This window comes from Tauraco erythrolophus, chromosome 13 (assembly GCF_009769465.1).
Source record: "Tauraco erythrolophus isolate bTauEry1 chromosome 13, bTauEry1.pri, whole genome shotgun sequence".
Taxonomy (NCBI): domain Eukaryota; kingdom Metazoa; phylum Chordata; class Aves; order Musophagiformes; family Musophagidae; genus Tauraco; species Tauraco erythrolophus.
Genome location: NC_141477.1, coordinates 19,810,427 through 19,836,870, shown reverse-complemented (window position 1 = coordinate 19,836,870; position 26,444 = coordinate 19,810,427). Strand labels below are relative to the sequence as shown.

At 43.2% G+C, this 26,444-nt stretch overlaps 1 protein-coding gene across 1 annotated transcript; it reads right to left on the bottom strand.

The window, feature by feature from the left end:
- Positions 1–525: 525 nt before the first annotated feature.
- Positions 526–26,444, bottom strand: VSIG1 (V-set and immunoglobulin domain containing 1). The gene is made up of 8 exons (XM_086619773.1): positions 26,396–26,444; positions 22,859–23,019; positions 12,567–12,674; positions 5,770–5,968; positions 4,006–4,161; positions 3,198–3,317; positions 2,039–2,165; positions 526–709 (listed from the first exon to the last, which is right to left on the bottom strand). The coding sequence occupies exons 1-8, from the start codon at positions 26,442–26,444 to the stop codon at positions 526–528; spliced, it is 1,104 nt and encodes a 367-aa protein (XP_086475899.1).

Below are 26,444 nucleotides of genomic sequence, written 5' to 3'. Positions count from 1 at the left end.
AGTCTTACCATCTGTTTCCACACTGTAATGACATTGACAAAATTTCTTTTTTTTTTGTCTTGCAAAATCAGATCCTTTAAACACTGCAATGTGTTGGCCATGATGCTTGTTCTTGGTGCACAGGAAACATGAGGTTGGCCAGCACTGTTTCTGGAGGCTGCTGCAGTTCAGAACTATATGGATACGTACAGCATTACTGCTAGTTGACTGGAAAGCTCTTACTTTGTCCAGCCTATTTCCCAACTAATTTTGCAAAATAGGTTGAATAAATGTGGATTGTAGTCTTTTTATGCTTGTATTTATGTACTATTATAATTCGATAATAAATGAAATTTGGTTAATGTTAAAGGCCAAACCTTCTGCTGTTCACAAAGTGCGTCTGTAACAGACCCTTTTCAATCTCCAGCCCAGTGGTTCACAACACAAATGCCCTTATAAGTTTTAGTCACGCTTCTATGTTAATTCAATGACAACAATTTTTGTAGGAAGGGGTCCAAAGCTGACAAGGGAAACTGTATTAAAACTCTAGGCTATTTCTTCTTTTTCTGCTTCTCGCTTCTCATCATTGTCGGGTGTTCCAGAGGCTGCCGTTTCTTCAACACTAGAGTATTCGTTTGTCGCGTTGCTTGATGGAACTGTGGTCGCAGGAATGTTTTCTTCATTAGGTACCTGAACATACTCTGCATTGGATTGTTTTTGAGCCATTTCTCTGCAGGAAGACAGGATGAGGATTGTGATTTCACACGTTGAAACCCCTTCTACACTAGAGTCTTTCAAAAGAATTGTAGTTTTGTTGTCTAAACAGTAACCCGCATATTATTACGACAGTTCCAAGAGCACCTTGTTTAAGTGAGCCCATTAGAAAAAAAATGGATTTTAGTATGTTTAAATTGCTAGGTCAGGAAAGCAGAAAGGGAAACTGAGTTTTGGCAAACAGTGTCTGAGAAAGAGTAGCAAAACACACCCCTTGGTGTGAGCTTTCTGAGAAATTCCATGCAGATGTAGTGTCCCACTCAAGTGCATAAAAAACAGAGTGCAGGCAGAAAAGAGCCATGAAAAAGCTGAAATCTAGAAAAATATTTGTAGTATGAATTCCATTTATCTTATCAAACCAATAATAAACCAACTCCCGATACTTAAGCACTTTCACATGTAAAAAATATCAGATGCTAGTGGATGAATTCCATGTAGTAAGATTTATTAGGTTCCGAACACAAATTCAGGTGTTAACACTACATCAATCGAAAGCAGAAATCAGGTGCGAGAGTGACTGGCCATGGGTCTGGATTAGCAGAATTCCATCTCAGGAAGTCTTAGACCTGTGCTCCAGGGAAGTGTCCAGATGACATGATATTTTTTTTGGCCTCAGCTGCATGTATTCGTTTAGCATTTAACATCGTGGGGCTAAATGCAGTCTGTATAGCATACGAGATGATCCCTCTTCTGAAGATTTGGCAATTTAAGGGGAAAATGAGCAACAAAAACTTCCAGAGCAGGATTAAAATGGACATTCTGGGCTCCATTCTGTTGCCTAAGCCTTGTGTCTCCTGCCCTTGGAGATGCCTTAGAGCATCTCAAGCGTGTGTCCTGGAATTTCAAATAGCACTGAACTCAGCTCTCTGTGTTTACATCCAGTAACGTACAATCGCAGTAAATTTGCTGAGGCAGCCCTTGGCTGCTATTCCTTTTTTTACTTCCTGCATCTGCCATTAACAGTCACCATCAACTTTTAAACATTGAAAACTGTTTTTCTAACTTGCCACTTCTAGTTTGGGTTGTTTAGAAAGAATTTACTATTTTAGGTACTGCTAAGTGGTAGCTGCCTGAAAACATAGGGAAGGGAGTAATAGCAACCTCTGTTACAAGAGCTTAAAAGTCACACAAAAGCAAATATTCTCACTCTGGAAGTTTTCTCAAAACCTGTATTATTTACCCTTCCAAAAATGTTTAGAGTAATTACATTTTGCTTTAGTTCTGGATTACCAGCAGTGCTTTGCAGAAATAGTTGTCTTAAAGTGAAACAAACAGAAACTCTTACTGCATCTCATTACTCGATGACTTCTTATTCTTTGCCTTCTTGGTTAAGACCCAGACGACAATGCAAATGATAACAGCTGCCAGAATTGCTCCAATTAATGCTCCAGCAACAATAGCACCATCTGAATCTGGAAAGAAAAAAAGATTACTTGACTTTAAAAAATATTATTATAGCAAAATCCCATGGAAATTTAGTGGAGGAGCCTTTAGCAGAAAGAAGGCTCTTTGGATTCAAAGAATCCAATTCTTCTTTGGATTCAAAGAATTAAAAACTATCTGACAGCTGTATTTCCAGAAGGGAAGCCAAACATTTTCTAGGAAAGAGAGAACTGTGCTTTTATGACCTTTGCTGCCGCCTTTCTTGTTGGTTAGCTCCCTGCCTCAACAAACTCCATGTTTATGCCTGGCTAAGGGAAATGTTAGACTGAAAGCCCTTGTTCTTCAGTCCCTGCAAACAAATTCTGAAACTCAGGTTGCCTTTATCTCTGTCTTTCAGCTGAGATATAAAATGTATGCTCTGATCATTTGTGAGCCCCTAAAACCTTCTATTCCCAATTCAGTACAGCTTCTAGCTCTGACCTGCGATTTTCAGACCACTGAGTGATGGAGTGACCGCTTCGAGGACCTTTCTCGTGTCTGGTTGTACAACATACGCTTGGCTCTTGCTAAATGTTACTGGTTATGTGAAAAATCTGCATGCAGATGTGGTTGACTACTGCTTGAGAACTGTCAGGGTAAGGTTTATCACTGCTTGAGGGCTGTCAGGATTTTCCATGACTGCAGTATTTTTAGCTAGTAGTCACATCTACAGTGCTCTAGTCCTTGGGCTATCACATTTCAGTGATGGCTGTAAATACTGGGGCAGGGGGACCTCAGTGGGACTATTGTCTGGAAGAAATTTCTCTAAACTCTATGTCAGTTCTCAGTAAAGACTCTGCAGTCAGAGCCAGGTTCAGCTCCTGCTCCCAGTGGGAAACAAAGCTGGAGATGTTGTCTAGGTCAGTGTAAATCCTGGATGTGTCTGGATGAAAACGCCAGAGCTCTGCAAAGCCTGTTCTGTTCTTACTTGAAAGAAATACATGCTTTAAAGTCGTTACAGCATTTTCCTGCAAACTGTGTGTGTCATACATGGAATAGGTGATTACACACATTAAACTTACGCTTTGCAGTTAGGTCAAGCTCACAGGTACTGTTCCCCAGGACATTGCTGGCTACGCACCGGTAATACCCAGTTTCGAAGGTGGTGAGATTGCCAATGTAAAGAATGCCAGTGTTTGTATCTGCGGCAAACAGAGAGCAGGTATAGATTACTGTTTGTATACTGGAGAGGCAAACTGTTTCCTCTAGTTGGTAATACTGAAAGCTATTAAGATATCAGAAACAGGGTTCTCAGATTATTCATTCATTTGGGGCTTTTTATATTATTTAAATAAAAACCCCCATTTCTCTTCCTTGAAAATGACTACAGTGGATTCTGCAGGAGTACGTTAGAACATGAGAAGTTAGGCCCCTACTCAGCAAATCAGTCTTATCTGTCTGGTGTTTTCCCTGCATTGATGCTGTTGTTAGTGTAACTTTACAAGTGAAAATGGAAAAGGTACTGAAGATTTTCAGGATGGAGGTCTTAGCACCTGAATGGCTAATTGACTTAACTTACTCTGAGTGTAAGTTCACTCAGAATTCCAAGGGAAGGAAGATGTAAAGACATAAACATTTCTCCCATTTTAACAATTTAAAGCAGTGGCATAGACAAGACTTTACCACGCTATACAACTTTTATTAAAACAGAAAAAACATCCTGTTTGTGACAGCTATCAGTCGATTTGAATAAATAAAACTATGATTTTGTGACGTTGACCGTCAGGAGTATAAGTTTTAACTACCCTATGTGATACACAGTGTTTGAAATGTCTGGTGCTATGGAATTCCAGATCTTGACCATGGTATGGTAGTCCTGTAGTTACGTACTAAGTTGTTCAGTCACGGGCTTGAGGGTATTGTCATCTACTTTGTACCAGTGGTAGGTGGGGTGAGGCAGTCCTTCTTCACATTTGCATAAGAGGTAGATTAGATGGCCCTTTTCAGGCGTTCCTTCTATTTTGCAGAAAGGTTTTGACGGTTTGACTGTAAAATAACAACGAGGAGAACAGACACGTGGTGAGTACATACCCAGGGCTGCAAGCATCCACCTCGAGTTCTGGTACTGGGCTGTTGTAGGTAAAGATCCTACAGATTTCCATTCGAGAGCAGAGTCTTGTTTATGAATCTGATCAAAAGCTCTCCCGTAAAGATTTGAGTGATATTAAATATATATACATAGCCTAGGATACATTTTTATTATATTTCCTTCCATTTGCATATGAAATATTATTATGGAGGTGTTGAGATGAAGACTAACGATTATTTTAATTATAATGGGCCAGTCACTATTCGTCATACACCATTCTGCCACATAGTGGCATCATTTTCTTTAGGGACACAGCAGGAGCTTTTCCACATAAAAAGAGAGGACCAAGGCCTGATTCTTCAGTATATTGCAGTTGTGGAGGAAATAAATCAACTACAGTTCTGTTAAAAATATATCTGTTTCGACAGCAATTCCTCACTTTGCACACGGGAGAAGATTCTGTCTTCATTTACACCTATTATTTCTCATTTCCTACCTATAGATATGCTGTTGTGGTTCTTTAGAGTACTGTATGTGATGAACACAGCCCAATTTTATGTGCATTAATCTTCCTTAATTTTCACGTGAAAAGTACAATCTCTTGCTCAGCTGCTCCTAGATTTACTATTTGTTTGTGGAATTTTAGATGAGAATTAGCAGTAGTACTTTGATTTTTCAGGGACTGAGTTTACATATGTCTTTTTCTTATCCCAGGCAGATAGGCAAATGATGTTGGAATCACATTCTCATATGACTTTGATTTGCACCTGACCAGCTATGAATTCTCAATACAAAAGCAATGATTAGATGAGGTTAGTACAAACTTTCATCTTATTAGGAAGTAAAATATCTCATTCCACTGCTTTTCATCCTTTCTGTCCTGCCTTTCATGGTTGAACTATTGCTTTCTTCCATCCAAAACAGACTTTGTGCTACTCCCATCCAACACATACTAAGTTTCTAGAGTTTCTGGGAATAGTGTTGAGCCAGAACCCTTGGGCTGTACTGCTGCCTCTCTCTAGATTTACGTGAGTCACCATGACCAACGTTAGGTAAAATTAATAAACTTTTGGTCTTTGCTGGGACTGGATTATCCTAAAAGTAATGGCTTCAGAGAGAACTTGTCACTTGCAGCTAAAAGGGCTTTTTATTTTAAATGCAGTTAGTATCTCTTTGTTTTCCAACATGAAAAATGTAGTGAAGTTGGGTAATTCCAGCTACCTGCTTACCTGGTTACATTAGGGAGCTCTTTGAGAGCACACAGTGAACCTGAAGGCTGCTCATGGGAGAAAGAGATTTTACTGTCCATCGAGCAAGGGTAGCTGCGGAGCGGTGTCCGGTCTGCTTTGTCTGGAAGCTGGAGGGCACCCCCGGCTCTGCCTGCCTCCAAAGCCCTTGGCAAAAATCTGTGCCAGCGCATCAGTGAGCCCTTTCTCTGCCTCGTGGGCCTTGTTTATCACAGTTCTCTTCTTCCCTCTGGTCCTACGTATTCTGAGCCGTGAATTCAGTGTTTTGTAATAAGGGAAGAAAACGACAATGCAGCAATAGAGAGGAAAGACGCTTACCCAGCACGTTGACAATCACTGATTTTTGACTCTGTCCATCGTCACCCTGTGGGCTGAAAACTTCACAGGTGTAGGAGCCAGTGTCTGAGGGCTGCATGTTGGAGATGGTTATTGATGCGTTCCCTGGACCTGTTGCAGCTGTTATTCTGTCCTTAAACTCTCCGTAGGAGTAAGACTGGCCTCCTGAATAATAATAGATCTGTGATAAAGAGTCAATTGTTAGTTTAATAACAAGAGATCTTCCTGCTGCTTTGTTTAGTACTCATAATTGGAATGTAGTTGATTTCTGATTAAGGCAAGCAATGTCACCCCCTTTCTTGCCCCCTCTCCTGAGAAAGCAGAGAGGCAAATGTGGGACGATTGAATATATATTTCTAGTGGTTCTTAAAAGACAAGCTTTTCAGAAATGGGATTTTTTAATTGTGTAAGTGAACAGTAGCTAGTTCTTTGTGGATACTCCAGCCACAGACTGATGCATTTGCGAAAACAAAGGTGAGACCATTGACAATCATATAGCAATTCTGTGAAAAAATGCTGTCATGCACAATGAATAGTGGTACTAATCGAAGCACTGATATTATTAATAAGCATCTCAGTAAAAGATTGTGACAAGAATGGACCTGTCATTGCAAGAAGTGGATGGCTGCAGAGCTTTCCGAATACAGAAGGTAGCAAACAGAGAACTGAAATGAATCCACAAGACACAGGTCTGAGCAAATAAGGCACCTGATCTGTTGGCAGTAAATTTGAAAGCAATAAAAATGCAGTACGAGAACATCAGCAGAATCATCACACATGCAATTAGAGCAACCATGCTGTTTGCCTTGTTTAAGTAATCAGGGTCAGTGACAGTGTCAGGGACTATCCTGTTTTTTTGAGTTTATACCATAGGTGGAAGTAAAGAATAGCTGTTGGCCTCAGTGCTTGGAGGGGCACCTATTGGGATCAAGAAGTTCCCCTTTTACTAAACAGTAAAAAAAATTTTGCAGAATTATAGACATAGTAAGGGTAAACATCTCCAAGGAATGCAGCATTTCCTCCCAAATAAAAATGTGCTGTTTCACATCGACTGATCTCACTGACTTCAGTAGCATCAATTGTACTTAACAGCACTGTGGGAGTAGAATTGGCCTCAGAAGCTTATAGACCCAAACCTGTTGTCTGTGGACTGAAAGGAGAGGTAGAACTGTGTTCATTGAGGAGCCTGGTTGGTAGTCTGGGGCTTGGGCCTTGAGTCTCTGGAGGAGCTGCAGTATCTCATCTGCTCTAGGGTAAATACAACAGTTCTCCAGGAGCACATGCTCTCTGTCCAGTCTAGTTCTGCTGTGAAACCAAGATCTGAAAGAACAAAGCTAATATGGAGAACTATGGAATGTTAATTATTTTTCTCAGATGTTAATGATAGCGTTGTGTAAAAGTGATAGTATTTGGGATAGGCAGTGTGTTCCCCAGTGTCTACATGCACAAACTCCATTGTCTAGGGAAAGTGAACAGTTCCAGCATACTCAGTCATTTTTTTAAACTGGTGAGAGGTAACCATGTAGAGTTCCAGGTTGGGACCCAAATAGATCTAACATCGTTCCTACTGGCAGTATTCCAGAATTAACAAGTGTATAAATGTATTTATTGAAGTTGGACTGACAGGATGTTTTTTAATGAGAATAGCTGGAAAATGCTTGTAGGAAAAAGCTCCACAATCTCCTGTAAAACGCCATTCACACTTGACTAGTATCAAAATTTCCTTCTGGTCAAAGTTCCCTGCCTTTAGGGAAGCTGCAGGTCCCCAGGCAAAAAGTATAATTTGCTCTACTCTGCAGATCAACTGATTGCATTTTGAATTAAGAATATTTATTCTTAATTCTATTTATCCACCCTGATACGATGTTGACTGAAGTCTTTAAGCAATGTTATCTGAAAGCCCTTATTAGCTTAAGGCAAGCTACACCCCAAAACTGCCAGAACACAGCTGGTTTATGCAACGATAAGGCTTTGAAATGAAGGTCAGAACCCAGAGAGCACAGCACCAGCAGCTCCGGTACTGCAGCTCGGCCCCGTCTCAAGTGCAATTTTGCCTGCTTTCCAGCCAAACTTTATCTCTCCCTGCCCCAGGATTACAAACACCAGGTACAATTGATGCAGGGCTCTGGATACCAAAACTACACTGCTACATTGTCAACATATAGAAAACTGGTGTTGCAGTGAGGAAGCGTAAGAGGTCCAGTGTTAGCCCAGTGGCAGACTGGGTTAGAAAGTCTGCTGAACAGCTAGATAGGCTCTCCAGTTTCCATTGTTTACATGCAACACCATCAGTTTTAAAACTGATTTTATGCTTTGCGAATGTCTAGAGATGAACCTCTACTGCAAAACCAGAGTCTGGATGCACAACCTCATATTCCCCAAGGAAGGAGAGTGTTCAAAATATGGAGTTTGGTTTAAGCAAATTGCTCATCAAAAAGCTGATCTTCATGTAATTACAAACCCACACTGGCCACACTTGTCTCATTCTACATTTATTGGAGTATAAGCAAAACCAGAGTGTTATACACTGTTCCTTGTAGGAGTCTGAAGTTACAAGAACTGTGATTTGTGACTTCAGGCTCCTCTTAGGCTGATGTTCCTATACAGATCTCAGCAGCGATGGGCTGGATTGGCATGTCCTCTCCATCAATTGCATCTGTTTGAGTAGAGTAGGGAAGGAGCTTCCATCAGCTCTTCACACTAATGTGAAATTAAGTTGTACAATGTCTTAAATGAAGTAATGTGTGACTTGCAGCAGCATGAGAGGAGAGACAGGCCCATTATAGCCCACTGAAAAACAGAGCTGAATTCTGCTCATTCTACCTCAGAGTGGTCTGGGATTTATGTGAGAGTGGACAGCAGCAGAAGCTGCCACTGAGTGCTGGCTTAGCTATAGCATATGTTCCTGGGAAATAGGACTGGCGCTACGCGTCCTAAATGCACCTAGGACATGTCAGTAGACATTATAGAGGAGCAAGTGCTTCTCGGTGTATTTGATCTGAAGTCAGGGTGATCTACGTATCTAAGCCCTCATACGATACACTGAAAAATTAATCCTGTGTTCTCTCTTCCTGCTCGAATGCACAGAGAGAAAATATTTTGTGTACACGGTTAAATCTGAGGCAGATGTCAACACAGCAGAGAGTATTTGTTCTCGTCATGGATTTCAACAGAATCTTTCTGGGTGTTTTTTTTTTTCAACTACGGACATAAAGGCAGTGAAACATCTTAAGGAAATGCATTCGGTTCCTCTGCAGGCTGCTGCCTGTTCTCTGTTCTTCTGCTCCTTTATGATGCTTATCTCACTAGCTCGGGGCTTTCTTGCCTGAAGGATGGTGGTAAACACCTAAAAGGCTGAGTAATGTTGTGATTAATTACTGAGCGTATATCTTGTCCCAGAGGTATGACTGGATTGTGTACACAGGAAGTTTCATTTAAGAGGAACATGTTTCAGTTAATGGCTGTGAATTCATAGCCCGTTTTAAACAATACGCTCAAAATGGGTATTTAAACCCTTGCTCAAAGTGGTTTTATGCTGTCCTTGAAAAGCTCATGTGTGTGCCTTTCAAAAAGCTGAAATGAAAATCTTTGCCAAAATGTTTCTGTTCCGTTTTGAAAGTAAAAAAAAAAATGTTTTCTGTTGAAGACATAGAAGACTTTATTTTTGGGCAACTGACAGCTAATGTTCCCTCCTACAGACACACATCTCATTGACATTTCTTTCCATTTTACCTAAAATGTCCCTAAAATGTCCATATGGGAAAACTGTAAATTTAGTCAATGGTAGACTTTTCCTTGGAAGCCTTTTTAATTTGATGTGATAAATATATTTAAAGTGCAGCATCTTGAATGTAAAAAAAAAAAGAGAAAGAAATCTGCTGTGCTTCTCTTGAAAAAAATAAGCTTTTTTGTCCTCAAGCAACTCATGAGCAGCTCTAGTGAAGCTGATGATTTACCAGTGTAAAAACAATATTGAGGATGCAGTAATGGTCGCTGCTCTTCATTACCAGCTAGTTTGCTCGTGCAAGTTTTTATGTAATGGTGCCTTTTCACATTTCATGGGAGCAGCTGCCAGGGATGACTAATCAAACAACTGACAGAAAAGAGCGGAGATCATCACTCCTAAAAATGTTGTCCCTAATAACTCTACAATCTGAAAAAAAAAAACAGTTTCTGCAAAACAGCTAAGTTGCCCAGAAAACATCTCGCTGATCTTAGAAAGGATTGCAGCTTGGTTATTCAGGCTGTGAACCAGGCAGTGCCTAAAGCCGCTCGTGCCTGCAGCCGTCCTTCTCGGCTCTCGGAGGCCGTGGTGTAGTTACTCGGCATTTCCACAGCCACAGTTTCTGCTGCAACCTCGAAAAGGATTTGGGCTCCTAGACTTCCAAGGCAGTTGAATCAATTATTTGTGTACTGGTTTGGGAGGGAGCTGGGTTATAAACAGAGAATTGGGAATGATCATACTCATTTGGAAGAAAATCTTGGTAATCTCAATGAACTCCAGATGCTGGAGAAAAGACAGTTTGTGTCCCCTGTTCTGAAGGATCTGGTAAATGAAATCACATATGTCCTTCCTTTCTCCTTTAGCCTGACTTATGGGAAGGCTACTTCTTGTCTAGTATGACAGTAAGGAAAGTATTTGCCCAAAGAAGTTGTAGATGCCTCATCCCTGGAAGTGTTTAAGGCCAGATTGGATGAGGCTTTGGGCAACCTGCTGTAGTGGAGGGTGTCCCTGCCCATGGCAGGGGGGTTGGAACTAGATGATCTTTGAGGTCCCTTCCAACCCAAACCGTTCTGTGATTCTATGATTTGCCTGAAGAGGAAGCAGGTGTCAAAACTGATGCTGAGTTGAGGATTTTCAAAGGCTGCCAGATGTTTGACAGAGAGCGAGGAACCCACCTACAAGGTTTTTTAATACAACTCCTATAGAAAGGTCTTCTTCCTTAGGGAGTGGAGGGTGTGTGTGAAAAAGCAGGCAGTTAATTAGAAGAAACATGCCTCCATCTGCTTCCTCTCTTCTTGGGGCAGAACAAACACATACTAGAATTTGAAAAAATATGTATCTTTCAAAAGTCTTTGGATGGACTTATTCACAATTTCCAGGTCAATAGTCCTCTCACCCCGCCGTCTCCTGATGTTGTTGCATCACATTGCTGTACATGCATAGCACATCTGGATATCAAAACTGTAAGATGAGATGTACTTGAAGATGTGTTACAAAATGTCCCACTTAATCTCCACAGTAGTCTTAATTTCCTGACTGGGGGGGCAATTTGAGGACATGACTTCCTTTCCAGTACCTGTCCTTCCTCCCCCCAGCCCCTTCTCACTTTCCCCCACCAGCAGATGCAAAGCTATAGCATCCTGTTGGATGACGTTTCTCCGCGCTGATGTATTCAGCATCTGATTCACAGTCTCTGCCTGGAGAGCTCTACAGCTCAGGCATGCAGGGGGCCTTGGCATTGGGTCGTTTTATCATTTTCTGTTTGACGTTTTCTCAAGCTACTAGAAAAAGAACTGTTGAAGTCTTTTTCTCACCCATAAATGCAAAGGAGGATATTAACAACTTCAGTGGTTTAAGATCATCATCTCTTTTTGAATTCTGAGTACAGACAGAATTTATAAAATAACAACAAGGGAAAAAAGTGTTCAACACTCCCTTAAGCATCTTACCATCTAATTAGAGAACAAATGCTGCACATGCAAAGTGTTAATTAAAGCCCAAGGCTCAGATTCTGGACTCGGCTAGATAAGAAAGCAAATGCTTGTGCAAGCATTGGCTTCTTTGACGTGTGTCATGCGACTGAGTCTGGCCCCAAATGTCTTTTTTCATCCACAGCTTCTTTTCACACATTTTTGTCAGAACTCTGATCTGCCAGACTGTAGTGAGGGTATTATGTCCTGCGTTACTGGGATTTTTGCATGGATAATTGAGGATGTTAATAATGACTAGAAGCGTCTTGTCACAATTGTGCATTGGTGGAAGAAGAAAGGGATGGAGTCAGAAGCCTTTAGAGGATTAATCATTCGGCAGCTTTAACCAGTGCAAAATACTTTTGAAGAGCAGCTCTTCTGTGTTCTCACAGTATCATTTTTGTGGCTGAACTATTAGTGAATAATTTCTATAGTGCATCAAGCACAAACATGTTTTCTCAGTGCATTTGGTGTAACTGCTCTTGAGCAGTTAGTATTAGATATTTACACGGGGTTGTACCCTGTACTTCATGGTGAGACAGGAATGCCACTGCAGTCAAAGAGAGATTGGAATGGATTATGGTGGGGGTGTTGAGCTGACAGCTGAGAGGAAGCCAGTTCAGTGGGCAGCTCAGTGCCCCTCTGTATCCCTCGCATCTCAAAATGTTGTTGCATTCTAGAAAAGAGATCCAGGATGATTTTTGTTTGCTATGTAAATATGTAGCTCCAGATTTGGGCTATCCAGACCTGCTCACATTCAGCCCAGAGGCTCTTGGCGTGTGAACATGCCCTTCAGATACCCTTTGGGTAGAATATTCCTGAAGGTGCTAGTTCAGCCACCTAAAATAGCTGTGGGAAAAAAACCAACAGCTACATCCAAAGTAATTTTGATACGGAAAAATGCAATAAAAAAATAAGGCAAGTTAAAAATTCTGAATGATGCCTCTGATTCAGCTTATCTCAGTCATGGGCTGGTTTTAAGATCTTAATGCAGAACATGATTACAAGTCTCACAGTAGCATAAATCTAGTAAAAGCTATTTGGCTCTTTTTTGGCCCGTAAGATTGTGGGGATTTTTTTCTTACCTTGTATCTCCAGCTACATCTTCCCCTTGCATCTGTCACATACACCATCTTTTGACAATGACTGACTGACTTTTCATCCATACTCAGAATATCGTGACACGGGGAACGCTGTATTTGAGTAAAAATGTGCTGGTCTGAGAGTCAAATGAGATTTTAAATGTTCCCCCAAAATCAAAGAGCCTCTTCTCCACACAACTCCCCATCAATGCCATCAGTGCTGTTCACAAGGGCAGGGTGCCTCGTGTTCTGTGGGTTTTGCAGAAGATGTCTCAAGCCTTGTCAACAGTGAGATGCAATCGAATCTTATTTCTAAGTTTTACCTAAAATTAGGCAAACTAAGATTGAAGTCTAATGTTTTCTCCAAACACATCAGTTACAACCTGATCATTTTCCACTTGTCTCCACTTTCCTGTATGTTCTTACTATCGTCTGCTTCAGTCTATCAGTTAATTTTATCTTCTCTCTGCAGACTGTCACCCCAGTAGCAGAGATAACCTCAGGCAGTCCACAGCAATCCCACTGACATCCAGGGAGTCACTCGGACTGCAATGACATGACAACAGCATCTCCATTCCTCTGCATCAGAGGTGTTGCCTCTTCTTTCCATGCAGCTATTCCTTGTAAGTGCCTGCTCAGCCATCTAAGTGCTAGATAAGACTCAATTTTAAAAAATCACCTCTAGGCAAAAAGAAGTGCTCATGTGTCAGCGAGGCTTTTCCAGGAAGTTTTCCTGTACTGCTTCAGGAGATGCTTTGCCCACAGGTTCATCTTTGCCCGTGGGCTGGAACGGACGGCTCTGCTCCCAGGCCAGTGTCCCTTGCAGCACTGACAGCCTCTGCAGCACATGATCTCGGTTGTCTGTGGCTGAAAGTGTGTGATGGGGTCTCGGGAACTACTCATACTACATGGGGAGGAATTTTTTCTTTCAACAGTGTTAACGGGAACCCCACACTTACAGGGCTGGCCGGCCCCTGGCTCTCACGTTGTCGCCCAGTGCCTGTGCCTATACCTTGCGTTGTGCTGGGCAGCAGAGTTCTGCTGGCATTGACACTGCTGGTAATCTGAATTTGGGGTTTCAGGGTGAAAGGGGCAGTCACATTTGCTCTTGAATTGCTCTTCTTCCGTCTCCTTCCTTCCTTAGGGCATTGGGACGATTGGTCGAAGGGTCAGGAGCCCAGGTAGTGTTTTCTTCAATCCCTTTAGTGGCAGGAAAGAACATAGAGAGGAACAGAAAATCAGATTTGATTAACAGATGGCTCAGAGGCTGGTGCCACCGACGGAAATTTGGTTTCTTTGATCATGGGGAGGCTTTCCCTGAACCAGGTCTGATGGTACCGGATGGAACATGCCCTTCTCAGAGGGGAACCAGGGTCTTAGCTCAAAAGCTAGCAGGGCTCATTGGCAGGGCTTTAAACTAGATTTGAAGGGGGAGGGGGGGAATATCAAGAATGATAAAGATATGCTGGAAGTACCCGTAGAACAGAAGAAGGGAATTCCAGCCGCTCCAGCCAAGAAGTCAGATTCATACCGCTGTCAGCATGGCACCAGTGCCAGCACTGAGGGTCCAGAGGCTGGGGAAGGATCGCAGGTATGTTCAAACGAACTTACACTGCCGTCCAAGAGAACCCCTGTCGCTCCAGCCAGCGAGTCGGCTTTGTCGGAGGCCCAGCTGAAGTGTATGTACACCAACGCACGCAGCATGGGAAATAAACAGGATGAGCTGGAGATGCGTGCACATGAGCAGGGCTACGACCTTATTGGCATCACGGAGACGTGGTGGGACGACTCCTATGACTGGAGTGTCAACATGGAGGGGTATAAGCTTTTTAGAAAGGACAGGAAGGGGAGACGAGGAGGGGGTGTCGCTCTCTATGTCAGCAACCGGCTGGAATGCGTGGAGCTTCGCCTGGGGTCGGAGGAGGAGCTGACAGAGAGCTTATGGGTCAAGATTAGAGGACGGAGACGGATAGGGGATGTTACGGTAGGGGTCTGTTACAGGCCACCTGGCCAGGAGGACAGAGCAGATGAGGCGCTTTATAGCCAGATAGGAGCAGCCTCGCGGTCACAAGCCCTGGTCCTCATGGGGGACTTCAACCACCCTGACATCTGTTGGAGAGACAATACAGCAGGGCACAGGCAGTCCAGGAGGTTCCTGGAATGCGTGGATGACAACTTCCTCCTGCAGGTGATAGAGGAGCCGACAAGGAGGGGTGCCATGCTCGACCTTGTGCTCACCAACAGGGAGGGACTGGTGGGTGAGGTGAAACTTAAGGACAGCCTTGGCTGCAGTGACCACGACACAGTGGAGTTCAAGATCCATGGGGCAGCAAGGAAACCATTCAGCAAGCTCTGTACCCTAGACTTCAAGAAGGCGGACTTCGGCCTCTTGAAGCACCTGATGGGCAAAGTGCCGTGGGAGGTGGCCCTGGAGGGACAAGGGGCCCAGGAAAGTTGGTCTACATTCAAGGAGCACCTTCTCCAAGCTCAGCAGAGGTGCATCCCGACGAAGAACAAGTCGGGCAAAAAGACCAGGAGGCCAGCGTGGATGAGCAAGGAGCTCCTGGACCAACTGAAAATGAAGAGGTTAGCCTACAGAGGGTGGAAGCGGAGACAGATAGCCTGGGAGGAATACAGAGAAGCTGTAAGAGTGACCAGGGATCAAGTGAGGAAGGCTAAAGCCCTGAAGGAATTGAATTTGGCAAGGGATATAAAAAGCAACAAGAAATGCTTCTATAGGTATGTAGGGGACAAAAGGAAGTCCAAAGAGAATGTAGGCCCCCTCCGGAAGGATACTGGTGCTCTGGTTACCCGGGACATAGAGAAGGCTGAGGTACTTAATGAATTTTTTGCCTCAGTCTTCAATGGTAAAGCCTCTTGTCTTACCACCCAAGCTGTGGAAAGAACTAGCAGGGACTGTGAGGATGAACCACCGCCCACTGTACTTGAAGACCAGGTTCGAGAACATCTGAGGAACTTGAAGGTGCACAAGTCCATGGGACCTGATGAGATCCATCCGCGGGTCCTGAAGGAACTGGCGGATGAAGTTGCCAAGCCACTGGCTATTGTATTCGAGAAGTCGTGGCGGTCTGGCGAGGTCCCCGATGACTGGAAGAGAGGGAACATAACCCCCATTTTTAAAAAGGGGAACAAGGAGGACCCGGGCAACTACAGACCGGTCAGCCTCACCTCTGTGCCTGGCAAGGTCATGGAGCAGATTCTCCTGGGAACCATGCTAAGGCACATGGAGAGCAAGGAGGTGGTGGGTGACAGCCAACATGGCTTCACCAAAGGCAGATCGTGCCTGACCAACTTGGTGGCCTTTTACGATGGGGTGACAGCATCGGTGGACAAGGGTCGACCAATGGATGTCATCTACCTGGACTTGTGCAAAGCTTTTGACACTGTCCCACACGACATTCTTCTCTCTAAATTAGAGAGTCATGGGTTTGATGGATGGACCACTCGGTGGATAAGGAATTGGCTCAATGGCCGCACTCAGAGAGTAGTGGTCAACGGCTCAATGTCCAAGTGGAGACCGGTCACGAGTGGCGTCCCTCAGGGGTCCGTGTTGGGCCCGACCCTCTTCAACATCTTTGTCGGTGATGTGGACAGTGGCATGGAGTGCACCCTCAGCAAGTTCGCCGATGACACCAAGCTGTGTGGTGCCGTTGACACGCTGGAAGGGAGGGATGCCATCCAGAGGGACCTTGACAGGCTGGAGAGGTGGGCCCGTACCAACCTCATGAAGTTTAACCAGGCCAAATGCAAGGTCCTACATCTGGGTCGTGGCAATCCCAGGCATAAATACAGACTGGGTGGTGATTGGATCGAGAGCAGCCCTGAGGAGAAGGACTTGGGAGTACTGGTGGACGAGAAGCTCAATATGAGCCGGCAATGTGCTCTTGCGGCCCAGAAGGCCAACCGCGTCCTGGGCTGCATCAAGAGGAGTGTGGCCAGCAGGTCGAGGGAGGTGATTCTCCCCCTCTACTCTGCCCTTGTGAGACCTCACTTGGAGTACTGCGTCCAGTTCTGGAGCCCCCAACATAAGAAGGACATGGACCAGTTGGAGAGGGTCCAGAGGAGGGCCACGAAGATGATAAGAGGGCTGGAGCACCTTTCCTATGAGGACAGGCTGAAAGAGTTGGGGCTGTTCAGCCTGGAGAAGAGGAGGCTCCGGGGTGACCTTATAGCGGTCTTCCAGTACCTCAAGGGGGCCTACAGGAAAGATGGGGAGAGGCTGTTCAGGAGGGCCAGTTATGATAGGACAAGGGGTAATGGTTTTAAAATAGAGGGAGGTAGGTTCAGGTTGGATATTAGGAAAAAATTTTTTACTATGAGAGTGGTAGAACACTGGAACAGGTTGCCCAGAGAGGTGGTGGATGCTCCATCCCTGGAGACGTTCAAGGCCAGGTTGGACAAGGCCCTGAGCAACCTGATCTAGTTGTAGATATCCCTGTTTGTTGCAGGGGGGTTGGACTAGATGACCTTTGAAGGTCCCTTCCAGCCCTAACCATTCTATGATTCTATGATTCTATGATTCCTTGGGCTCCGCCACCCTGTCCCCTGGACCCGAACAACAATACACAAGCATGCTCACTCCTGTGAAGATGTTGCAGGGTGGCTCATCAGGCCTGCAGGGCTGGGTGTAAGGACACGACTAGACTTCTCGTAAGAGAACAGTGGCATCCTCCTCTGCTGAATGGTTTGCAGTAAGTGAAACTCTCCTTGCCTATATCCACTAAAAGATACTTTCTCGGTAGTACAGATATGAGAAAAATACAGGGCTCTGGCAGGATGAAAGACAATATATAAAATAAATGGAAGATATTCTTGCTGTTACATGCTGTTACATGCTGCTAACGCTCTTTCCTTCTCAATTGCCCATCAGTAGTTTTACCAAACCAGTATCAATGTCACTGTTGGCAAATATTTCAAGCTTGCATTTTTTTTAGAGAACATTTTCATGAGAAGTCTGTCAATGATTCAGTTTCTCTTAGAAGTAATAGTCATTCATCACCTTTACTCATCTAGTGAGTTTAAAATTTCAATCAAGAGTTCTGCCCTGGCCATATCTTGGCTAGCCACCCAGTGTCTCTGAGAATTTCACTCACTTTAACTGTGAGTGGCCTGGGCCGGAGGCTCAAGGTGTGGCCCTGGTTAAGTCCAGGAGTTGTATTTAGCTTTGCAAGGCTGTAGCCTCGCCTGTGCAGAGTCAACAGCAGGCTTCAGTCTTTCAAACATTTACTTAGGTGCTTCACAGGGAGGCCAGCCGAGTGACTCAGAGCACGAAACGAAGCACGGATGTAGATCCCAGCAGGAGCTGAGGCTTTTCCTTATGACCCAGGGCAGGCTGCGGCGTACTCGGGTACACTGGGTCAGCTGAATACGCAGCATTTCCCTTAGTTCTTCCATATGTAAAATAGAGGATAGTTCAGGATTGGAAAGTTCTCAAGAACCTTGGCTGGGAGTTATTATTTAAATGAATTCGTCATTAAAAAGATATGTTGCTAAGGAGTAAATGGCAAGAAGAAAAAGTTAAAAATACGTATGGCATCCTATTTTCCTTGAGTTGATATTTACATCATTTAGTTCAAATGAGGGGAATAACTTCCACTGGAGAAACTTCTCAGGAAAAGAGCAGATTTAGGCTCCAATTAGTAAAAAGATCTGTATTTGCCCACTATATATAGCTGCAGTGTCTTCAAAGCAGCGCTGCCAACACCTGCCGTTCGGCTGTTCGCTGCCTCCCTTCTCATCCCACGGTCTGTGAACAGCCTGTCTGCGGTATTTCATCCTCGCCGGTGTAACTGCCACGGCTTTTAACTGTCGAGCACCTGCACCAGCATTGTGTAAGGTGGGCAACGCAGAGCAGGATATGGAAACACCAGAACAAACAGCAAAAGACACCAGCCAGCTTCACAAAGCCAGTGCTGGGAGACGGATCTGCATCAGGGCTGTGAACTGGTGAACAGCACTGCCTCACCTTGAAGCAAGGTAAAATCCATTGCTGAATACTCTGGGGCATTAACACTGGTGCTGGTCCTGATCCTGATCCTATTGATTTCACTCCAGACAGGGCTGTACCTGAGCGTACGTATCTCAAAGCAGTGCAAAATCTATAACGTTAAGTGCTGGTGTAAAATACTGACATTCTTTTTAAAAAGGGTACCTATGGCCTCTGTACTTGTTATATATTGTCCTAAAATCTAGTGATTTAAAGCTCACGTTCATTCCAGCCCATGCCATTCTATGATTCTATGATTAATGCTTCAAGCCAAAGGCATCTTAATGATGTACATTTGCCTTAATTAATTCTAACGTTCTACAGTTTGCTCTATTATTTGCTGCCACTGTAGGGACAAAGAGCCATATTCTCAATTATGTAAATACACATTATTTATTAAAATCAATATTCCCTCCTCCATATTTGTTACGGAGAACATCCTCTCTGCTGAATCTCACTACCCATGTGAATAACATGGTCATCAAGACATCTAGCATTTAGTAAGATGTCAGGAATATTTTACATTGGAGCAGGTGGGATAAGAAGATGTATTTTCTGCAATTTTTTTTTTTTAACAGGAAGTCTCCTGTCTTCAAAATATTTGGCAGAAATTTTCAGCTTTAAAAACTGGAATTTGAAAATGTTATCCGTTTAGTTGCTGAAAAAAATGGGAAATTTGGAATGGAGCCAGAATTTTCCACAAACTTTTTCAGGGAAAATATATGCTATTTATAAGAAAGTGTGTATTTGTTTGTTTGTTTGTTTATTGTTGGCATTTTAGACGAATCTAAATATCTCATAAAATTAAATAATTTTATCTCACTTAAAATCTAAGCTACTGTTCTGGTATTCAGTAAGGTATGGTGCCAGTTTGTTCAATTCAGTTGGTTTTGTCATCTTACCAGCATATTAAATATATTTTTGACTTGTATTTTAGTATTCTTTAATCTAAACAATGAAAGCCAAAGCTGGCAATCTCCTCCATTGCCATGCATGTATTTCCTACTTGGAACAAAATGTGAAACTTAACTCCAGCTACGTGCCAAGCAACCGGGGCAAAGCCAGGTTTGTAGAAAGAGAGATTATTTTTTATTTAAACTTGTAGGAGGAAAACATGCGTGCTTTCAGGCACTCTGTCCTTTCTGAAACTCAGGAAAGTCACCAGCCTGAAATAGAAACATCAACTTCGTATTGCCGTGGGTTCAGAGGGAGGTTGAAAATCCGATTTCATGTTCAGATATGTCTTAAACCGTATTTCCCACAAGCAGTCACAGTCCTTTCTTCCCAGAGTTTGCATGAACATGATGAATTCTGTTGTGAATAGGTTCAAAACGGTAAGGGATCGCCACGCTGTGGTAAAGGGATACAAGGTCCAGCAACACAGGACTAAATGGGTTGCTAAAAGCATTTTAAAAAGTGCTGCAGCTCCTCACACACACGCACCCTCCAGGCACATCAGCAGGCTCAGAGGAGCAAGGGGTATTGTCCCAGCCTCGCTGGGCACGCGAGCCAAGGATAACTGGTGCTGCAGCAAAAGGGAATTTTGCCTTGCTGTTCAAGGAGAACGGGATTAGTCACTAACCCATGGCCTTTCCAGATTGAACCGACTTTATTTAATGAAAATGCAAATCATCCATTACAAATGCGTGTGTGTTGTGGTGTGAAAGCGAATTTACCGTGAAATTAGTTTCAGAATGGGACAAAACCAGATGCCATTTTTCCCAGTAGTGTTTCTGACAGTCCTTACCAGCACGGCTTTCCCATTGCCCACAGCAGGAGCTGCAGAAGTCGGGAGCTAGTGCTGAAGGGATTGATCCATGAGGTTTCCCTGGCATGTGGTAGCCTCACATCAGTTAGTTCTTGCTGACTATATTCTGAACCACCCACAGTATTTTATGATTATAATCCTCAGGGGGTGTTTTCTCATCGTTGGTCATAGTTCACAAATGGTTGTCCCCGCCTGGATCTCTTGAAATTGCTGGATTCTCCCTCTAAAATACTTGTAACTGCAATGTGCTTATTTCTCTTGGTTGTGGCCAGAAAATGTATTGCAGTTATTGTCTTGCAATATGGAAAATTTGACGCAAGTAGAACAGAGAGACTGTAACCAAATCTGGAGAAGATGGGCTTGATCTTATCTCAGTGCTGTACTTCCCACCTGAACAAGTGATGAAAATTTCTGATGTAACGTACTGGATCAAAATTATAATACATTGTACTGTATACAACTTAGGAAACCTGCGGCTGCCACCCTTTCGTGAATAATTCTTCATTTAATAAAGTAGTTTTGACTTGAAAAAGCAAATGATGAGTAACAACTATTCACACAATTAGTCAGGCAAGGTGTGCATGTGTCAGTCTAACATTCAGCTAGAGTCAGAATTTGGGATGGGCCCGGTGTTTGTACTTAGCACTGATACAGCCTTTATCTGTGGCTACGATACACTGCAGGAGGGTGAGCAGTTCTGTCTCACCTTAAATTGCTATTTCTTGCATACTGGTTCTTGCCATTCAATGCCAAATATGTTACATACTCTACATTCTGCTATTATAGACAGTCTAATTCTGCTCTAATTGATAAACCAAATAGAAGGTATAACTCTATCAGCAATGGCAAATCTCCTAACATAATACTACTGGGAAATTGGTGAACACGATAATATCATCGGTGTGGACTGTGACACTCTTCTAACTCAGATCTCTTTACATCAACTCTCAGGTGTAACACCAGGCAGGAAGATTGAACTTTTAGAAAAAAAAAATGTTAGCAGCAGGATAAAAACAACAGGAGAGAAAAGGGACTGATTATCTAACAGGCACAAGCCCGACACCAGGGCATGGAACAAAAATCACAGTCATCTTCAAGGATGCAGTAACACTTCTAATCAGCATTTCTTCTTGTAAAGGAAGGTGTTGCTGATTGCTCAGCACCTGTCAGGACTGAGTTGGTGGGAACATGTACCCTGCATGTTATACTGGGAGTGAGATTCATGGGTTCATTTCCCCACCAAAAAATAAGATTAATGGATAGCTTTCGAAGTCTGGGCAGTAGTGTGAGTATGTATAGGAACTTCAGCATCCCATCCCTGGCTCCTTCCAGGCAGACCAGGCTGCACTGAACTGTGTGGTGCTTAGAGAAGGGCCAGCTCAGTGGCGAGTCTCTGGCAAGTGTCAGCACTTGTGGCTACTACAATACCTGCTCTGTAAAGAGAAGAGCTGCATTTGCACCAACTGCTGCTTCAGCTTCTGTGCAGGCTCCAGGCTGCTAGTGCCCATGGGTGTCTTCTCATCCAGAGACAACTCAAGGTTGCTTGCACCTCTTTCAGCAACAAATAGGGCATGGCAGGGGGGCTGGAACTAGATGATCTTTAAGGTCCCTTCCAATCCAAACTGTTCTATGATTCTACGATTCCGTGACTTTACAGCCACATGTGAGGTTCAGGCAGTGGTTGCTGCACGTAGCTGTCTAGTACTTGGTGTCCTTCACCTTGTGCTGTCTCTGTGCTGATACTCCAACCTACCACGCAGTCTTGTTACACCCCAGCAGGGAGATACTATTTGGCTCTGCTGCCTCTCGGGATCTCAGGAAGGGCAAGGAGCATTTGCCTTTGATCTGTAATTGTTCTGCTACCACAAAGACACCCGTGGGATGCCGCAAAATACTAACACAAGTTTGCTGTGGCAGATTTCCTGCTATGACAAATTTCTACAGAGCCCTGCCAAAATACTCACTGCTTACTTTGAGCTGATAGCCTATTGTTGTGCACCGCTCCTCTTACTGAGCCACCCCATGGCAACAATAGCGGCTGAGTCAAGGAGCTCTTGTTTGACCCTTAATTGGGAGACACATTGTCATAGGCAAGGGCGTCTCACCAGGAAAGCAGCCTTCACAATGGCAGGAAATATCTGCCAGACAAGAGAAAAGGGAGCTGGCCCAGGGGCTGGAGCACTTCTGTGAGTTTCGGACACCTGGTCTTTGCTCCACTTCACACTTCCCGTGCAACTTGGAGCAAGTCGCTTGAGCATCTGAATCCCTTTTGTACCTTCTCTTAAGCTTCCAAAGGAGTTTGGGCATGCCAGTAGGAACTGGGAGCCTTGATAACTTTGTGCATCTGCCCCTAAATTTCATTGCACCCTGTCCCTTGTCTTTAGAGTGGGAACATCAACATTACCTGCCTCCCCTGGTCTGTAGTGAGGATAACACCATCAAATACAACAAGATTCTTTGAGGACTTAAGGATATCTTAAATATAACTTGATATTAATAATAAATAAATAAATATCTTACAGTATGAAGTTGGCTCTCTTTGGCACTGTAGAAGCTCCACTGAATAAAGAAATTTCCCAGCGATCCTGAACTTGTGTATGTACAGAGGAGGGTTGCATTTCCACCTGTAGTGACATTCACGGTCTTCTCAGGGACGGTCACCACAACGGCGCTGACGTGGCCTGTGGGCAGTAAGTGTGGTGAGAAGAGATCAGCCAGGGCCAACCGTGGGAGCCGTGCGGGAGTGCCTTGCTCCCTGCGTTATCAAAGAAACCCGTCGGACATGTCTAGTCATTCTCCTTTTCAGGACAGTTTCCCTTGGGCTGTGTGTGGAAATTTTAGTGGTAACAAGCTAGGAGTGAGTAAAAACTAACAAGCAAATAAATCCACCAGCATACCTGTGTCCTTACAACAAAGCATATTCTGAAAAGGCAGAGTTCCTAAAAAGGTCTCACTTGCCGAGACTTGTCTTCTCTCTAAGAGCCTGTGGCTAAACCGAACTCGCAGTGCTCTCCTGCACCTTGCACTCCCATTCACACCCTTCTTGCCCTTTTTTTTTTGCAGTTATTCCTCTAGATGTCTGGTCTTCCTTACCACCGATCACCATCTCCTACAGCGTGGTCTCTTCTCACATTCTTAGGTTCTGATCGACTCAGTGGCACTGTCGGGTTCCCCCAGGCTGGAGCCCAGCAGCCTCACTCTGCTTTCCTTTTGCTAATTACTTCGCATTTTTGTAGGTTTCTTAGGGCTTACATACAGAAGCTGTTCTTTTCCAATGCTTTAACACTGTAAAAGTCAAACTAAGCTTTTTGGAACTGCTTTTGTTATGTGGGTTGTCAGAAATCCGGAATTTGTTGTGCTCAAAGCAGAAAGGGAGCAAACATAACTTACGAGTTCTTTTCCATAATGTTTCGATCGGTCTCGGCTACACAGCCATATTAATGAAAGGAATCGAGCACCGTACTACATACTGTAGTATTTATCTGTTTCTGTCCTCCATGTAGGTTGCTAGCAATGGTGACATAAGGCAACAAAGCGAGAGCTGTCAGAAAAATAAGTCTGAATTTCAGGGTTTTGCTAGATCACTGAGTCCAGTTTTAAAGCTCCCGTGTAAAGATTCTGAAGGAGAATATATTTGTTTTGAATGTGATGGAAAACATAAGTCTTTTGGAGCTTTCGGTGCAAAACAGGTAAGGTGAGAACTTTATGTTGTAATAATAATAATTTTCACGTGGGCTTATTGAATGATAGAGGCACAAAATACTCTTCTAGATGAAATATCTGTGCATCTTATGTTCGGGTGCTGCTTTTGAGAGTTTAAGCAGAACCTCCAGTAATACCAAAAGAGTATTTTGCTCAAATTATCAGCCGTATGAGAGAAAACATTGTTTAAAAAACAAATACAACTCATTTTGACATTTTTAACCATGTGAATGTTGCAGATTCATTAGTTGCTACAATATGCAAACCTATCCAAACCTAGAGTCTCAACTCTTCGGGGTCTGTTTTCCTTGTTTGATGGCTTCAATAGTAAAAGCTCACTGCAAGGATAAAGGGAATGATTTACTTTCCATGTTGGTGGTGGCTAGGATGAGAACTAGCAAGTTTAAAATAGAGCAAGATTTACATTATATGTGAAGACTGGCTCACAGGAGTGGCTGGAGACTGACCTAAATGTGTCAAACCTGCCTTGGGGAAAGAGGAGATCCCAGTGCTGGCTGCAAGTCCTGTGAGTTCACAATAGATTAATCCTTACTGAGATCTAATAGAAAAGCCATGTAATATTATTTTAGATACCTCAGTTCACTGTTCTCAGCTTTAAGAATTAGAGTTGGCTGGAGGATGACAGTTTTTTGCCACAATAATACTTCCAGGTTTACATGTATTTATTTTCTGCTCTTTGCAGGATTCAAGCTATGGTCTTTCAACACAATGTCGTTCTACTGAAAAGATCCATTTTCCAGTCATCTGCTCCACATATTTCCTTTATCATTCTCTGTTTTTGGAGTCACGAGTGCCACAGAGCCTGGCTGTTGTAAGCTTTTCCAGAAGAAATTACTTTTCACAGAAATGACTCCATAAAGTGTTCTAGTTTCCATGACGCTGTGTATTTTGAAGAAATACATTTAATTGAAATAGGCTTCGCTCTCGTAAAAATATAAAGCCAAAACCTACCAAAATTCCGTTGTCCAGTGAGGCTGTTTAAAGCCATCACTAATTGTAAGATGGAGCTTTTGACTGAAAATGGAGCAAAGTGGACCCGCAGAGCCTGTTCCCTCATCATGAAAGTTAATGGGAGTTTGGCTTTGCATTTAGTTCACTGTTTACGGTTTTGAACTCGTAATCCCATTTCATTCATACAGGCCTTTTGGTTTAAATGAAAAAAAAAAAAAGCACGAGTAAGAGGTAACTCAGTGAAAAAAGCTACTGTGAATAGGACCATAACTTGTTAAAAACAGTTGATCTATATCTTTTACTCATCAATATTACAGTAAGACCACTTCCTTACAACAGAGAAAGTCATTGCAGTTAATTGGGAATCGTCCTTTTTCACTGAAGTCCTGTGCATTTTTTAACACTCTTGAAGTAAACTCAAGTTTCCTGATCAATTCCTAGTTACTACAGAAGCCTCCAGTCAGTGGCACCCATCAGTATGGACATACTGCTGGTCTTAAATCCGGAACTTTAAAATTAGAGGACGTTGTTTTGAAAAGTACTGGTATTAATACTGAATTATTTTTCATTTCTAAGGCAAAAACCTGTGGGGTTTATGTGTATGAGAGAGAGAATTGGAAACACCAAGAGCGACTGTTTAAAATATTTCTCTGGCATCCAAACCAGATAATTCTATCTTGAAAAGAAAATATGGAAACTAACTTCCATTTTCTGTAGTGGATACAGAGGCCGTTCATCTCCGTGAAACATTAAACTTAAAATGTCTGCTTCTGTATATATTAAAAATAAACCTTAGCACAACAAAATGTCCTTGAAACATGAATAATATGTAATCGTTAATATACCATATAATTCCTAGATTGCACAAAGTATTACGTCTTCACTTAACTTTAGGGAAATCCAAAAGATTATTTGCATGCTTAAAGCTAAGCATCCCCAAAATTTTTTAGTGGGGGTGGGACTGAGGCAGCTATTGTCCCAGGGCTATTATCAAGGAGAGACAAAAGCCAAACATGAGAAAACCTAACTCTGAAACACTTGAAAGACCTTAACGCTCTACGTGAGAGCTCTTTGCCTCTTCCTGGCTTTAGAGCAAAGCATTCGTATACCAAAGCTAAAATTCTGTTCTTGCGCAAAAAAACTCTTACCACTCAGTGGTCAGCTTGCTGATTTCCACAAAATCCTTGGAGGAAAGGATTTCCTTCCTTCCAAAAGGAAGCCCTTTTGGCAGGTGGGACTCAGCTTAGCATTATAGCCATGATTTTCATTCCATCCTGAAATAAATCTTGAATGTTCTCCTAGTTTGCCAGGCAGGTTCACCTGCTCTCTTATTTCACCAAGTTCCCTTATTCCAGTGCATTTCAATCAGTTTGTTATTCTTACCTGTCAGGATGGCTAGAACTGGAAATATCTTCAGCATCGTTGCAAACAT